Consider the following 17,577-nt stretch of genomic DNA (forward strand, 5'->3'; position numbering starts at 1 on the left):
TGGGTTGTTTGTTAAAAGTTTATGCACTGGCAGACTAAGTTCTTCTCTTCCTGGTTTTGGCCATTGAAGTCTAACTACCTTCCTGCTGCTGGTTCTGGAATGTATCAGATCTGTCTATGATTTAACTATGCCTGTCAAAAAACTATCCAGGACTTTTCCCAGGAGTCTTTTCAGACAGATCAGTAAATTAAATTTAATCACGGAGTTGTTCAACAAGTGTGCTTGCACTGCATGGCCAGAAGTAAGGCAGGGTGAGTAATAGGAAAGGGAGAAGGAGATGGTGGCTGCAAGTGGCTAAACGGGATCTCCCATGTCACGTGGAGCCAAAACCAGACAGAAATTCAGACCTGTTTGCCAACCAGTAGTCAGAGCAGTATGCAGTTCAAACCTGTCTCCAGATAGCTACGATTTTGGTTGAATGTGATCACTTCAAATAGTCCTCATTTCAAAAGAAAGAAGAGATTATAAAGATTTCGTATTGTTGCAATAATGTGAATATATATGAACTTACAGGTTGTTCTGACATAAAGCATATTGGTACCTGCTTAAACACAAGAGAAATGGACTTGGGTTTAAAGTACCGTTTACTTGGAGGAAAAAAGACATTACTGTTGCATATAGTGGTGAAGGAACTGAGGGTGTACAAAAATGGTTTTGAATCTTCCAAATCCTGCTTTAATAAAAATACTAAGTCATTGTTATTGTCTAAAATACTTAGTGCTGAGCAAAATATATTTTGACAAGGTTGTAGTGATAAGAAAAGGCATGTAGTATTTTCTTTGCACATCATGAGTCTGATTTTTCCCATGGACTTGTTCACAGCCAAAGAGTACAAGATTTATTACACGCAGTGATTAACGGCATTAGGATTATCTTCTGCCGGGCAGGAAGGACAGAGTTTTGCTTCCTTTTGCACCATTGTAATCTTGAGATGCATACTTTCTTGGAACTTTTCCTTGCAGCAGTCCATATGAGTTGCTGTAACCAAGATGTCAATGTTACATGACTGATTTTTGCAGAGCAAAATATTCAAGCGTTATTTAAAAAGCATGTTCTGATTTGTGCCATGAAAATTACTTTGGATTAAGGGATCTGATTTTTCTCATTTTATTTGCCTTGTTCCCCCCTTCTGTTGCATTCATGTTACTGTGAGGAATCTTACAGCTTTACTACAGAACTGTAATTCTACTGTGTGTTGATTATGAAGATACGTGGGTAATTGTACAACCCCTCTCCCAATTTGGTAACAATACTTGTCCCATTTATGTGATGCTTGAATTCATTTTGTAGTTACTTCAAAATGTGTATCAAGGAAGTTACTTCAAGTAATCCATGAACTATCTGCTCCATATGCTGCTTTTATTACAAGTAGTAGTCCCTCTTTCTGCTTTTTCATATGTCAGATCAATTTAGTATCTAAGCTCTTGGAAAATAGACTGACTTGCTTGATGTAGGTAAAATAATACAGAATATGCTGTTTCACCAGTGAGAATGTAGTGGTAAATTACAATCTGTGATTTCTTTGCTTGTGATTGCTTTGGAGTTCCAGCCAAACGACCAAAGCCCTAGTGTAGGTCAGTCCCCAGGGGAAGAATAGCCAGTTAAACTCTTTGCCCAATCAGAGAGGTATCACTTGGCTACATTGCTGTTGCTGCATTAACTTTACAAATGTATCATATGAGATGTAATCACATCTGCAGACCCTGTTCATTGGCTTCACGTGGTGTGCAGGATATAAAGAAGAAAGCAAATAATCTTTGCCCTATAGAGTGTACAATATACTTTATATCATCTTTTGTTCAACTTTTAATTTTCTTTTTTCCCTTTCCCAGGTTATCCAAAGCCAGTTAAATGTCTTGTCAGAGAGTATAGATTAAAGAATTTGTAGTGAAAGTGGGGCATTGCCCTTCTCTCAACTTGCTCCAGCACTTTAAAGTCTTTCCGGAACTGAGTGGCCCAGAATCAGAAACAGAATTCAAGGTGTGGCCTCACCAGTGCCAAGTATAGTGGGACAGTCACTGCCCTGGTCCTGCTGGCCACACTGTTGCTGACACAGGCCAGGTGCCATTGGCCTTCTTGGCCACCTGGGCACAGCTGGCTCATGTTCAGCAGCTGTTCACCAGCACCCCCAGGTCCTTTTCCGCTGAGCAGCTTTCCAGCAGCTCTGCCCCAGTCTGTAGCACTGCCTGGGGTTGTTGTGACCCAAGTGCAGGACCTGGCAGTGGGCCTTGTTGAACCTCATAGCACTGGCCTTGGCCCATCAGTCTGTCCTGTCCAGGTCCTTCTGCAGAGCCTTCTGCCCTCCAGCAGACAACACTCCCACCCAACTTGGTGTCATCTGTGAATTTCCTGAGGGTGCACCCAATCCCTTAGTCCAGATCATCAGTAGAGATATTAAACAGGACTGGCCCCAAAGAGAGGTTTTCAGCTGTTGTTTTTAATTAGCACAGTCTGGTAAATGTCTCCTTACAAGAAAAGGCATTTAAGACTCCTTTGGCAGATACCTTCTGTACCTCATTTTTAATTTTTTTTTTTTTAATTAATGAGGATAATCAGGATTAAGTAATGTGTTTACAGTCAGCATCTAGTATTTTTAGCATTTCATGAGTTGTAGTGCTGTTTTTTCCTTTCTTCTGTCATTTCCTGCAATTGCATTTTCATTGTTTTCATGTACATAGCCTGTTGTTGGCTCATAAATTCTTTACAACTGCTTACTAAATGTCCATCTTTCTCCTCCTCTGTTGTTTACAGCAGATAAGCTCTTAATAGCATAAGGTCTTGGATTTAAGCACTAAGCATATAAGGATTTACCAGTGGTGATTTTTTGGTATTTCTGTTCTTCTCATAGAGTATTCTGTCCTTTACTGCCATTCTGTAACTGTGACATCACCATCAATTCCTACTCCTTACACCACAGTTTTTTATGGAAATAGGGTCACTTATAACACCGTTGTCCACCAATAATTTCATTCCGTTTCAAAAGGTTCTTTAAGTTTATCACTTAAGGAAGGGGCTAAGGAGATAATATTGGCTTAATTTTCATTTCTTTCAAGCTCCTCATTTTCCATGTGGCTCAGTGTGATGTGGCGCAGTGTGATGTGGCGCAGTGTGATGCTGTTCTTGACACTCAAACTAAGTTTCTGGTCATGGTCGGTCTTGTGTAGCGTATTGATTATCTTTATTGAAGGCATGAGCTGTTTTGAAATGAGGGTTATCAAAGTAATTTGCTTTTTATGTGTTATCCTGTTTTTCTTGATTTCTGGGTTTATTTACCCTTTCCAGGTTTGGTTTGTATTATAAAATTCTATTGGTGTCAGCCTGTTGGATGTATTGGCAGGATGTCATTTCTTAATTATTACATCAATATTTGGTGCTCTCTGCTTAGTTGGTATCTCCCTTGTTTGGGTTTTAGCTTGGGGGGGGAGGTGGTGATGGTGGGTGGGTGTATAGTTTGTTGTTTGGTATTATTTTGCTTGTTGTTTAAAGAAAAGCCAACAAAACCTTACTTACTACATTTCTTATTTCATTTGTCAGGAATTTAAAGATTTTGAAATAACAATCATCTGGTTCTCCTGATTCGGATGTTTTTATTTATTTTCTTTTTCTCCACACTTTAAAGTCTCTTTTTTTCATGTTTTGTTTGATGCTTCTGGCTGATAGATAGGAGGTAGGACTGTATCTGAGGCCAACAAAGACTTCTCATCCTAAATCTGCACCACATGGAAGTATTTTTTTCAGAGACACGTCTGTGAAACATTTTGCTATGTTTTACTATAAGATCTGAGACAAAATTATAATTTATTATTAATAGTTAATGGCAAGAATCACCTATAGTGCTGCATAAATCATGTGAGGAAAAACGTAAAAACATTGTGATGGCAGAGTTACATTATTTGGGTGTGCTGTGTTTTCAGTGTTTTCTTGGCATCTCTCCTTGAATTGTCATCTGGGTTCACATCCATTTGGTTAAGTTTTACTTTCAAATATCTTTTGTATTTAATGCTAGTACTGAAGTTAATTTGAAATATCATCCCTTTTACAACAAATGGTGTCAAATTCTCTCAATTGTTGAATTTCTTCTTTCAGTGATTGCAAAGGAATCTTTTAAATACTGAGTATCTTTCCCTGGTCTTTTTACAAGACAAGGGTTGCTAGACATTACTGCTTTGGAACCCTATGAATAAGATGGTGTAAGAACAGTAAAATAAATGCAACGTGCACACACCTTCCCCCTGCTGTGACTGGCTTGGAGGTTTGTGCTTGTCCTGCCAACTGCAGCTAGGCTTTTCTAGATCTCCCTGCTTCTTTCTCTCTCCAGGTGCTGGTTTGAGTCTTTTCACTATCTATACTGATTACCCTGTCCTCTCTTGGTGTTTATATAGCTCTCCTCCCTATAATACTGAAGTCATCAGTGTGTTTCGGCAGTAGATGGGCTTCCTGATCCAGCAAACCGTTTTCCTAAATCCTGCAGATCTGAACAGCAAAAGTTACTATTCCTGTCTGAGGCATAGGTCTTGCACAAGAGCCACAGCTGAGTCACATAAGGGCAAGCTACCAGGCTGATTTTGTCTTTGAAAACAGGCCCCATGTAAGCTGCATGTGAGACATGGGCAGTGTATGTATGAACAGCCCTTTGGCAACCTCTCGTGTATGTTTCAGTGCTGTTGAAAGGTTGACAGTCTCACAAGAAGCTGCAGGTATTGTTCCTCTCGTTCCTCCTCATTTCAGGCCTCTAGTCACACTGAGCTGTTTTCATGGTTGGTGGAGAGTTCCGGGGCAAAACTGGGCCACCATCTGTAGATGTCATCATAGACATCTGTGCTTGAACTCAGGGTCTGTGTATTTCTCTCTGGTAGGTGAAAGGGTAACCAAGAGTGACTGGCTTGCTCACTGCATGGTTGATACAATCAGATGAACACCTTCCTGAAAGCTTTAACTTTTCACTTTCAATACGTTCATAACGTGCTGAGAGTGATTTCAGCAGTCTTCATTTAGCTGTTCTTGCTAGTTTGAATGAAGGCATTTGCATTTCTTCAACGTTATAATCCAGTCATTTCACTTGCATGTTTGCAGAGCCTGCGAGAGTAAAATCTTGCTCTGATAATTAGAATTTCAGGGCAGTGTGGTAAAAATGGCAATAAAGTCAATTTCTAGAATAGTTACAATACTTTCATTTTTTCAAGCTAACTAAAGTACCAGTATCTGACAAATTAATGGACATGCATTCAATCAAGAGCAATGCAGAATTAATTTAATCATAAATGTGCATAGTTGTATTCTGTTTACATTTGCTAGAATTAGTATTTAAATTGACTGCTTTGTTGTTTGGAAAAGAATGGATGCTGTTACATTAATATTGTTAAAGAATACTTTTTTGTCTCCTGCTTTTTGCACAGAGTACAGTAACAGGTTTTGTGATGAAAGCTGCGAAGTCTGTATTATTTTTATATAAATGAATATTAGTGTTCTAGATAGTTTCAACTGTACAGGCAGATTTCAGTTAGACAGTACTACTGTAATTTGAAAAATTAGTGAGTTCCTGTTACAGTTTGATCACATTTTTCAGGAGTAAAAACTGTCTTAGCATGATAATGACTGGTTTCCAGTTTGGACATTAAAAACCTTAAATTATTTGGCCTTTTAGCCTTTTGTATCTAGAGTTTATTTTAGATTTTCATTTTCATTAGCAGATTGTTTTAGCAGGTCAATTTCTAGCTGTCCAGGACTCCAGGTGAGGCCACACCAGCGCAGAGCAGGACAATCCCCTCCCTTGACCAGCTGGCAGTGCTGTGCCTGATGCACCCCAGGACACAGTGACAAATGGCCCTGTAACAGGCAGACCTGAGTTGTCAGTAGAAAGATGGTTTTAAAACATAGCTTAAGAATATTTTTAAGGAAATGGACCAATAAGATACAAATTGTACCTTTCTGGGCTGTAGATGTAAAGTTCTCTTTTTTTCTGTTTGTTGCTGTGTAGGGTTTTTTTCCTCTCTGTTCTTGTCTCCTCTTTTTTGTCTTTGTGGCAAATTGGATTATACTTGTACATTTGTAGAAATGGAGGAGGATTTTTAAGTAATGTACTATAGGAAAGGTTGCTGTCAAACATTTATTTTAATTTATAAGATCTACTGGATTTAAAACTATATTTCAAAACTCAGGAAGGAGAGAAAGCTTAAAGACATCACTTTCATGTTGGAAGCAGGGACATGATTAATAATGGAGAAGCAACCCTAGAATCATTTGTATGACACCGTAACAAAAAAAATCTGGTTAGAGTAAGAGATGTATTTATTAGCTGTGTGAGCTCAGTCTTCTTTTGTGTTTTAGTGTTATTATTTTAGAGGTGAATTTGACCCATCAAGGTTTATCATTCTGTGTTCTCTCTTGTATCTCTATTGTGTGTACTTTGTATGCTGTGTCTGTAGTGGGCATACCAAATCCTGTTGGTATGCAGTGTGGCTGTCCTTCACAGTTTTAACTCTGAGGATGCTCAAGTGACATGGAGGAATGGAACAAAGACTGATTTCACTAAGGTCCTACTAAGAGTCTCTGGCACATCTGCCTATTCTGTGCTGACGTCCTAGAAGTCATTCTCATCCTTTAACAGACATTATTCAAAAAGTTAAATCTGAAACTTTTTATTTCTTCAAACTTAATTCTTACTTTCAGTTTTGCCAAATCATTGTGTTGAGAAGCTTCAATTAACTGGGGTTGTGTAATAATTAAAAATAAACTATTTTGGTGGCATTTCATAGCAATTATTAGTTCTTAGCTGTGCTAGAAGAAACAAGAAAACCATGTGGTTAAATTTTTACATAGTGTTGATAAGGCTAAAGATGCAACTCTGAGTATGCAGAAGGAGTAGATCTGTAGTGTTAAGACTTACTCTACATGAGGGATTAAATTATCCAGTATCTAGTTTGTTTAAACTAGATAAAAAGGTTGTGCATATATAAAATACTTTGTGAGGTCTGTGCCTCAATAGAGGCAGAGTATTAAGAGTGGCTTCTTAGGCTCCTCTAGTCCTGGCATAGCTCTAAAGCAGCTGCATTGTACTGTAGCCATGTGTACAGCCCCTTGCACTATTCATACTGAGGTGAGTCCTCACTTCGAATTGCAGTGGGACTGCTTTGAGGAAGAGATGCTGCCATCTCCAACCTCGATCTGTGCACAGCAGTTTCTGAGCTGTACCAGGTCAAGATTGACAATATAAGCAGAACTGCAACATGGTTCTCAGTGTCTTAATCTAAAATATCAATAAACCTTTAAGTATCAGATTAACACTTCCCTTTTTCTCATATTTGTCCTAACTGTACAAGTACTAACTGTGATTATGCAGCAGAACATACATTGATAGCACTGCATCCTTTTAAAAAGTCTTGTTTAGTAAAAAGGAATAAAAGCAGAAAGAGCTCAATTTTTTTTTCTGGTGTTTTTCAGATGGTGGTAAAAACCTTCATGGATATGGACCAGGACTCTGAAGATGAGAAGCAGCAGTATCTCCCATTAGCCTTGCACCTTGCATCTGAATTCTTCCTCAGGAATCCCAATAAAGATGTGCGCCTCCTTGTAGCTTGTTGCTTGGCTGATATCTTTCGTATCTATGCTCCTGAAGCTCCATATACTTCCCATGACAAACTTAAGGTAAAATGTTTCATAAACTAAAGGCTTTTCTCCTACCTTATTCTTACTGAGAAAAATATAAACCACCCCCTCCCCCAAAAAACCCCAAATGAACCAAACAGTCCACCTGCCAAAACAAAAAACCCAAAAAACAAACAGAAAAAAATGTTTTTATTCCCCTATATACTGATTTTCAGTTTTATTAAAGAGATGTTTCTTTAATCCTGTAAGTCAGTATAATACTAAAGGGCCAGAGATGTGTAAAGGAATGCTAGATGGCCAGTATCTGTGTTGGTGATAGATTTCTGTCAGTGCCTAAAGAAGACAATTTAATGTTCTCATGTTATGAGTTTGAAAATGTAGGTAGATGTCACTACTAAAGGATTGTATTTTTACTTTCTGCTGAATCAAGCTTGTAAACTTTTTTTTTTGACAGGACATATTCTTGTTTATTACAAGACAATTAAAAGGCTTGGAGGACACGAAGAGCCCTCAATTTAACAGATACTTTTACTTATTAGAGGTAACACAATAGTTGTAACTTTCAGTAGATGGTATTAGCTCTGTAAGCTAAGAAGTGTAATCAGTCTTTCTCCTGATGTGCCAGTATGCTTGGCAAATTTATTTTATTCTGTAAATCACACCAGTCTCATTAAAGTTCAGTGAATTGCTTCTTTTAATACTTATAATGCTGTTGGCATTTAATTAGTTCATCAGTCTGTAGTTGAAGACATGTTAAAACAATTGGTATTTATTAACATTTAGCCTTTATCTTACAATTCCATACATTGAGGGTTTTTTTATTAAGAGAGAAAGTTTCAAATGCTGGTTAAAATGCAAATGTGTCTATATTGGGGATGGGAGAAGGAATGTAAGGTTTTTGCTTTAAAAACATTGCAAAACCATACTCTTGACAGTAACTGAGTGGTGGGGTTCCGTGTGCTTTTAGAAATAGTTTCTCATTTCTAAACAAGATATTTGATGTTTAAAACATGATGGTTTAAATTGTATTGTTTCACAGCATGCAGAAAAAATAGGGTCTTACTATATTGCCATTCTGTCAATCAGCTTTTATACTTAAGAAATCAGATTATTCTGTATTTAGTTTTTTTCTGGATATATCTTGCAAAGCCCCTCCGTGTTAGGAGCTCTTTATATGCAAAGCAAATATCCAGTCTCTTTCCCCAAAGCATTTGCATCTATAGTATATTATTTTTCCTTAAATAGAAAAAAATATGTAACTAACATGATTATATTTGTGTGACTTAATGTGAAGTTGTACTAGCCTGAATATCCTAATTTTTGTTCTAGAATTTAGCTTGGGTCAAATCTTACAACATCTGCTTTGAGTTGGAAGATTGCAATGAAATTTTTATTCAGCTTTTTAGGACTCTTTTTTCAGTTATCAAGTAAGTTGAATCACTTCCATTATATTGAACTGTCAAAATAACATCAGGTTTGGGGGTAGACTGAATCATAGCATAGTCTACAGATAAATATGTCTCAGCAGAAGTCTTTATTTCTCTAAATAAAGAGCTACAGGGAAAGAAAATCAATGTGAACTGCTGACATTATGGAGGGGTGTGTGTCTGAAAGTAAATGTGTTTTAAAATTTGTTGTCCATGTTACAACAGTATACTTCATTCTGATTAGTTTATCTACATTTTTGTATTGGTTGTTACTGTCCTTTTTTTATTTTGATTCTCTTTAGGCAGAGCTAGGTTGTTCTAGGTTTTTTAACCTTTCCATAAGAGAGGAAAGGCACATAAAATAGTTTTGAGATGTGGAGAATGTAAGGGAGAGCAAACTGGACATATATTTGTGGCATTAGATATTGTTTCTTGATTTTACTGTTAGTATTTGTCAGGGTCTGAGAATTTCATATTGGTAATATTTTTTATGATCTTAGTAATAGCCACAACCAGAAGGTACAAATGCATATGCTGGATTTGATGAGTTCTATCATCATGGAAGGCGATGGAGTAACTCAGGAGCTGCTGGACTCAATTTTGATTAACCTCATTCCTGCACACAAGGTCTGCCAAGTAAAACATTCTCGTAGTATACTGTTATAATAACAATAAGTCTTATTACTTTTTGCATGTTGTTTATCTCTTATACACTTTAGCTATCATGACTGTTTTATTTTTTCACATTCATTTGGGAATTGCCTGGTGCTGTTCATTACCTGTGTCTAGGTATTGACACAAAGAGATTGTGCCACCTCAGGATCTCTACTGAAACATAAATAAAGTGTTTTCAAGCAAATATAATAGGTAAACATTGTATCTTGAGGATCTGTGCGTAGTTGGTTGTTTTGCTTTTGGGATATGTTGGGGTTTTTTTAATAGAGAAGATGTGAAGTATTTTTTAATTAGAAAAAAGGGGGATGGGGAAGATATCCCCAAGACTTCTGTGGTGCCTTGCTGTTCTCCTCAGCTTGCCAGTCAGGCTTTGCTCCACCTTCCTAGTTATGCTGCCCACCCCTTCCATTGTTTTTCTCCATTTAATTCACTTATAAGGGACAAAGTGACACATAATACACACACACACACACACACACACTCCCCTTCCTAGAAGAATTTTATACAAGCTCTTCCTCAGAGAGGGTGTCAGAGTCTGCACTTGAGCTTTTAAAGTACCATCTCTGTAACGCCTTAATAAATTTGAAAAGAGAATAAACAGAACTCCTTCAGCTGTGAAATAAGGGAAAATGAGATGCAGGCTGGTGATGCCTTACATTGACCAAGAAAATTCCCTTCCTAAAACACTTGTCCTTACCAAAAATACTATGGAGTACTGTAAGTTTCAGTTATTAGTTACAGCAGATGAACTGTGCTCTGATTACCAAGTATGTGTTTCTGTTTGTTCATTTGTTAATTGAAAGTAGTAACAAAAATTAAGGCAGGTCCATCCATGACTACATAATTAAAGTTAAATTAGTACATAAAAGCAGGAATTATTCCTTTGGTTGCATAAAGAGGGAGAATTCATGGAAATGTGTAGCATGGGATTGACTAAGCTGTGGCCATTGTCATTTACCTGCGAAATCTCATCAGGCATATAAAAGTATCTATTGTCTGAGATGGGTTTGCATTCCTTCTGTCATAATCATGAGACAAGAATGCCATTCTATCAAATCATTTTTATTGACAGCAGTGAGATAATGTCTTATTGAAACTGCTGACACAGAGAGGCCTCTTGTAACAAGAGTCCTTCTGAAAGTACACTGTTCTTTGTAAGTTGCTTCTAATGAATTATAGGCATTAGATACCAGGAATGGGAGCAGAGAGTGGCAATATGTATGTCAGGTGATGCTATCAACAATGGTGGATGCTGCTCTGAGGGTACAAAGGCCAAGTAAAACCTTGTACAACCTAACAGTGTGTTGTGACTACTTGGTTTAGGCAAAGTAAAAGTGAATGTGATCTTTTAGCATTAACATTGTTATAGTTTTGCCTCATGAAGAAAATTCTCAAGCAAGGCTCTGATAAAGATGGAGATAAACTTGGTGTAAATATTGGGTTGTAAGGCATATATAGTATCACTTAGAGGACTGGTGCCACTCTTACCGGCTCTTGGTCATGGACTGAGCAAGTAAGTCAGTGCTCAGTATTGTAATTTGGTCAGTATGTTGGTCTGTGTTACTTTGTTTCCTCTAACAACAGCACTTAAACTACTTCTTTACTATGTTAGTTCAGATCAAAAAAAACAAACAGAAAGTTCTTTTGTCTAATCTGCCTAGTAGAGTTTGATTGTTTTAACTATGTTCTCCTTTCATGAACAGATCCCCTAGAAAATTCTGTGATTATATTGCTTGTCTTTAGATATGTAAATCAGAAGCACTGTAGCCTTAAGAGCACAGTTTATTCTCTTGTAGAATGCATTCAGTAGCAGTGCTTTTAGGTCTGTGTAAAGCAGTCAAATACCAGTCATTCTCTGCTATGATGTAAGAAAAGTATCAGTCTGGCAAGACTTGATGGAAGTTTGTCTTTGTAAAGAAGCTGAAGTAATGTGTTTTGGATAATGCAGTCTGGTTTTGGTTTTTAGTTAGACATGATATACAGTCTACCTCAGAATCTAGATTATATTAATTTGTATGTCCGTTCTTAGTAAAGCGATGGTGGTGTACATTGTTCTCTATGTGTGCTAAATGGGACGCTCATCTAGTAAATCCAGGTTTTCAATAGCAGTAGCATATGTCACATTTTGCTCAGACCTTTGGCCTCAGACTGTAGTCCTTTTTAGTAACTTCAAAAGCAGTGCTATTCAGTGAATATTTTTCTTCACACTTTTACTTAAGTTATTCCTTAAAAATCTGTATTTTCTTCTGCATGTTCTACAGCATGGCTAATCCAGACCCACAGGGTTTCTCTTCTCCTAAGAGATTATTTGGTTATTATTTATTAATAGCTGTTTATTTTATCAAGATTTACATTACTTTTCTAGGCTGTTTTGGTTCTTTGATATTGTGGTGTTTTGTGTTTGTGTGTGTATTTGGGTTGTTGGTTTGGTTGTGTGGAAGATCCATAGAAAATGTATTTTAAATTTTGAGGTTGGCAGTCCTTTAGTTTAATACCAGCATAGCAGTCAACAAGATTTTAATCATGGCCTGATTTGGAGAGAAAGTGTTGGGATATTTTTTGAGAAGAGTTTATACATATCTGTCTGTCTTCTATAATGAGACATCAGTTTAGCGCTTCGAAGACTGAGGAGATACTTGTTTGAGCCTTTGGCTACTTGTTTCTCTTTACTGTCTGTTGGTGAACTGTATTTGTCATCTCATTAGTTATAAGAACAAGAGGGAGTCGTTCTCAATGTAGACTTGCCAAATACCGTCTTTCCAAGAATCAGTCATCCCTAGGCTTTACCTGCATTTTGTCTGCAGTGATTTGTAATTTTCAGGGCAATCAGCTCATCCATTTCTATTTCTTTTCCCTCCAAACTGCATTAGTCCTTAGATGATATGAGATACTGCATATGGGATTTGTGCAGACTTGGGCGGTCAAATTTTTCAGATCTGCGGTTACATTATTTTTCTTGCTCGAGCAATATAAACAATGTTCAGGTTTGCCATGTTACAATCAAATGCTTACTTGGAAAGTTAGTTGCTAACTCTGCCCAAGTGTAGGTACTTTCTGTAGTCTCACTGTGGGCTGTCTCAGAGCATATGGTACAGTCTGTGGAGAAGTCAATGCAGTTTTACCCTCTAGACAAGGCTGAACTTGCTACAGAGTGTAACCCTAATGAGTATGTGAGGGGCAAACAAAACCACATTTAAATACTAATTTAAATTCATTCATTTTTCAGTGCCAAATTTGGTGCACGTTAATTTTCAGAGTATGGAGGTATGGTAATGTTTCTTCAAAATTTGTTATTGCACGTAAAAATGTACGATTTTATTATATTTTCTTTATTTCAGAACCTTAACAAACAAGCGTTTGATCTTGCAAAAGTCCTGTTGAAAAGGACCGTCCAGACCATTGAACCATGTATTGCCAATGTATGTAAATTAATTAATCCACATTATCTGCAAGTATTCTTGTTACTGTCTTGAATTATTGGAGTTGTGGTGGGAGTTTTTATTCTTTTAAGTACTGTTTATGGAAGCTACATTTTGTAATGCAACTACAAGAATACAGTTTCCAAATAGGATGTTGTTGGCTTGGTTGTTAAGTATGTGGAGTGTTTCAAATAAATGAAGAGGAAATTAATTTTTATCCATCTCAGTCTAATGTTCAGCCAAAATCTAGGCTGTGAAAATAGGTGACCACCAAAAATCCTATTAAAACTAAAAGAGTTACTAATATTCATATGTCCAGCAACCAGACAGCCTCATTTCATACCAAGCTTTAGGATGAAGCATTTCAAACTACTGTCTCTTTGCTAGCTTTTTTTTCCCTTCCTAAACTTCCTATGACTTGTAGTCATAAAGAGTAAAAGAACTATGCTTTTTACAAGGCTTCCTTCAAATTATAATTCCTTCTTGTTGAATGTGAGTGTTGTATGTTCTGCCTATTAATACCGCAGTCTTTGGTGGGTGTGGTCTGATCCTTTCTGTTGCCTTTCCTTGGTTCTGAAACCAATAGAATTCATAAAATTCAGAGTAGTTTAAAAGGGAATTAGGCAAATTCATAAATCAGTAAGTATTTAAAAGCTCAAGGAGTTTCACTAACAGTTAAATTCCAGTTCTCCTGGTTTTTTAAGCTTTTTAATTAGTCATATCTGGAAGCAGGATAGTACATAAAGTAACCTTTAAGTTGGTTTTATACTATTCTCCTTACTTTCTTTTTTAAGTGTGTAATAATTTTTTTGCTATTGCATTTGCACTGCTTAAATAATATTAACCCACAGTATCTAATAGGAAGTATTAAATTTTAATATACCTTATATAAATAAAAAAATAAACAATTCACAATTTAGGCTACTTTGGTTTGTTTCTGTTTGATCACTAATGACCCTGATACATTACTCATCAAATGTTGCAAGACATGACATAAAGACCTCTGACATTCTTTAAAATGGATTTGAAGCAGAGAACCTTCTTTTTCAGCATTTGATGGTCTTCAGTTGGAATGGGTTTCAATTATAACAAAATTCCTTAAAAGTACTAATTTTTTTTTTGGTCAATGTTCTACTGGATGAATATGCATTTTAAGTTAACAATTCTGTATTACCTGTTAATTTTGCTTGGGAGATATTGAGATTTGAAATTATCAAATTGTCATGTATTAAACTATCTTGATAGAATTAATAGAACTGAACTGAGAAGGATGTTGGTAATTAGCTTGAGCCAAAATTGTAAGGGTGAAATACTTCGATATAATGAAAAAATTGTGCATTGAGTGTCTTCCATTAGTATAAAACCATTAACGATACTACATTAAAATAATTTTTTAAAATAATGTTTGCATTAATGAAGGAAAACATACTACATAATATTGTTTGTATTTTAGTTTTTTAACCAGGTTCTGGTACTGGGAAAGTCTTCAGTAAGTGACTTATCAGAACATGTGTTTGACTTGATCCAAGAGCTTTTTGCCATAGATCCTCACTTACTGCTGTCTGTCATGCCACAGCTGGAATTCAAGCTGAAGGTGGGTTACAGTGTAGCTTTGGACAATCAGTAAAATTTCTGGAGATATTAGAAGTGCAGGACTGTAGATTTAATAAATGTTCTACTAGAGGGATAAAACTTCTGTATTTATTGCTTTTTTTTGAAGATAAATGTAATACTAAAGAAGTGATACTGGAAATCTGTATACAATGATGTGCTTATTGTGCTTGCAAATGTATTATGCACACAAAATGTATATAATCATTATAATGATAAATTAATGCAGTATAATGCAAAAGCTTTATGTAGTTAATCTTTGGATTACACCCAAAATTTATAAAGTAATTAGGCTGTGGTTGGCTTGTCTTATGAAATGCAAATGTGTCAGCTTCAGTATTGATTCGCAGAATTTTCTTCTATGAAATAATGTTTTAATAATAAGGGGAAGTATTTCCTAATATTTTATCAGATTTGTTATTGTCAGCTGACTGCTTTTGAATCCTTGAAGATACTTAATTTATCCTGATTTGGAGGTTTGTGGGAGTTTTTACTAAAAAGGTGTTTGTATTTCCTTAGATTGTAAGTGGACAAGAGAAATAATTTTGTATGGATGGATGTACATGTAGGCTATGGCTGCAACATACACAAGTAACCAAGAAATGGGTATTTGGTGATGTTACGTGTAGCTTTCATTAGTGCACATCTATTTATAGCATCTTAATTGGTGTCTTCTCCACACACATGGAATAGTCTTAAAGAATGTCTTAAATCATTAATTGTTGAAGTTGTCAAATATGTTAGTCAGAGTACTGTGTATGGTTTTTTGCTCCTGAAAGAGAAGGCACTTTCCAAGCACAGCCATCTATTCAGTGTCTGTAATATATCAGCTTAATAGGTATTTGTATCTCTTGCCTCATATTAATCCAATAAGATAATTAAAGAGAATGAGGATTATGAGAAATATTTTCAAACTCAGTTTTAAATCTATCTGTTCAAAAAACAGAAATAAAAGGAAGCCAGAAATTATTATTAAGATATTACAGATAATTATTTACAGTTCCTTTTTCATGTTTTGATTTTTAGAGCAATGATGGAGAAGAACGTTTGGCTGTTGTTCGACTTCTGGCTAAACTCTTTGGCTCCAAAGATTCCGATCTGGCCACACAAAATCGACCTCTTTGGCAGTGCTTTCTTGGGCGGTAAGAGAAATGGGATAGAATTCCAAATTTCTGTTCTTTTTGTTGTGAATTTTCTTACAGTATTGCATTTTTCATTGTGTTTTTAGAAGATGTAACTGTATTTGAACTAGTTACTTTGTTAGACCTTCAGAACAGAAAACTGCATACAGTTTTATTTTAGAAGGAAGACGTCTGAAGGACTGTGGCTATATTGCTATCAGCTATGGGCATATAAATTAGATAGACAGTGCATTATATGCATAACAGAAATTACACAGTAGTTATACCAGCATTGCCTGAAATTTCATACTGTGCAACTGTACCTGCAGCTCTATCTGTTTTGCTTGGCATTTACCTTTCTGAGTGAAGAGATACGTCCATTTAAGTAAATGTAGAAGTTTGTGTTTTTTTAAAAAGTGAGTGTTTTCAAATGGTATGTGTTAGATGCCAATTTACATTTCTATAATTTTTATATATACACACACACAATTGACATTGCATGGAGAATTGTGTTCAGAAGTCAGTGGGCAAAATCCATTGGGTCAGTGTTTTATCCACATACAGCGTACTCATTCTTTTAGTCCTGAATTTCACAAGAAATAACAAATATTTGTATGAGGTACATTATGGAGATAAATTGAGAACATTTATATTCTATAATTTTGCCATATAAAAGTATTCTAATTGTTAATAGGACATACTATCAACACATGTTACTACATAGAGAATAGTACTGATTTGCAAAGCTAATTAAAAATTAACATTTGTCGTCTTCTGTTCCTCTAGGTTCAATGATATCCATGTCCCTGTGAGATTAGAGAGTGTGAAATTCGCCAGTCATTGTTTAATGAACCATCCAGACTTAGCAAAAGACCTCACTGGTGAGATGCTCATATAGGGGTTTAGAATAATGTACAAAATGAGCAAGGAACTGTATAATTATTTTTGTACATAGCAGTGTAGTTCTGAAATGTATCAAGTCCAGTGCTTGATGCTGGATGGAAGAGGTATCTGCTGAGTAATTGATTTCTGTTGAAGACAAGTGCTAGTTATTAGAAAGAGAGGAGTGTGTGATTTTGTGTGGACTTTGTCAGAGTGAGCAGTTAAGAAGCTACCCATTGCAGAATGAATTTTAAAGTAATTTCAAGTTCTAAAGAAACTTTGGTGAGGCAAAGCAAATATTGGTGCAACATCCTGACTTTACTTTCAAAACCAGTCACTCTGTTCCCCACGACTCTCTTCCACTGAGTTCAGAAAATGCCTTTTTGCTGATGTAAACTGTGAAGTTTCTTCTTTCACTACAGTATCATTTTAACGATGAGAAGATTTTCAGGCTTAACTGAAAATACTGTTGCTTTTTGATGCAAGCTATTCTACAACAATTGTCAGTATTTTTCATTTATGATTTACTCTGTCAATGAGAATTTCTTCTCTTTTTATTTCTTTTTATTCCCTCACCCCCTTTACTTAGAATATATTCTATCAACTTTATTTCACTTTATTGCTTCTTGCAAATGAGGTTATCATAAAAGCTATTCTATATTCTTCTGATACTTAGTTATCTAATTGTTTTATATTTAACATAGAAAACTTCAGAACAGATGTTTCCTGTGGGTAGCTCTATATTTTATAGATTACATGGTTGTGATACATGACTGACATTTAATTGTTTTAACATTATTAATAAATCAGAATACATCACACCTATGTAAAAAAGCC

The 17,577-nt window shown here is 36.0% G+C and overlaps 1 protein-coding gene across 2 annotated transcripts in view; it reads left to right on the plus strand.

Moving 5' to 3' along the window:
* PDS5A (PDS5 cohesin associated factor A) overlaps positions 1-17,577 on the plus strand; it is an 80,239-nt gene that overhangs the window by 24,044 nt on the left and 38,618 nt on the right. For both annotated transcript variants that reach the window (XM_069014244.1, XM_069014246.1), the window contains exons 3-10: positions 7,441-7,644; positions 8,060-8,146; positions 8,935-9,032; positions 9,533-9,659; positions 13,046-13,126; positions 14,580-14,720; positions 15,764-15,879; positions 16,645-16,739. In XM_069014244.1, the coding sequence (XP_068870345.1) occupies positions 7,441-7,644; positions 8,060-8,146; positions 8,935-9,032; positions 9,533-9,659; positions 13,046-13,126; positions 14,580-14,720; positions 15,764-15,879; positions 16,645-16,739 (949 nt within the window). The remainder of the gene's footprint in view (positions 1-7,440; positions 7,645-8,059; positions 8,147-8,934; positions 9,033-9,532; positions 9,660-13,045; positions 13,127-14,579; positions 14,721-15,763; positions 15,880-16,644; positions 16,740-17,577) is intronic.

This window comes from Aphelocoma coerulescens, chromosome 4 (assembly GCF_041296385.1).
Source record: "Aphelocoma coerulescens isolate FSJ_1873_10779 chromosome 4, UR_Acoe_1.0, whole genome shotgun sequence".
Lineage (NCBI taxonomy): Eukaryota > Metazoa > Chordata > Aves > Passeriformes > Corvidae > Aphelocoma > Aphelocoma coerulescens.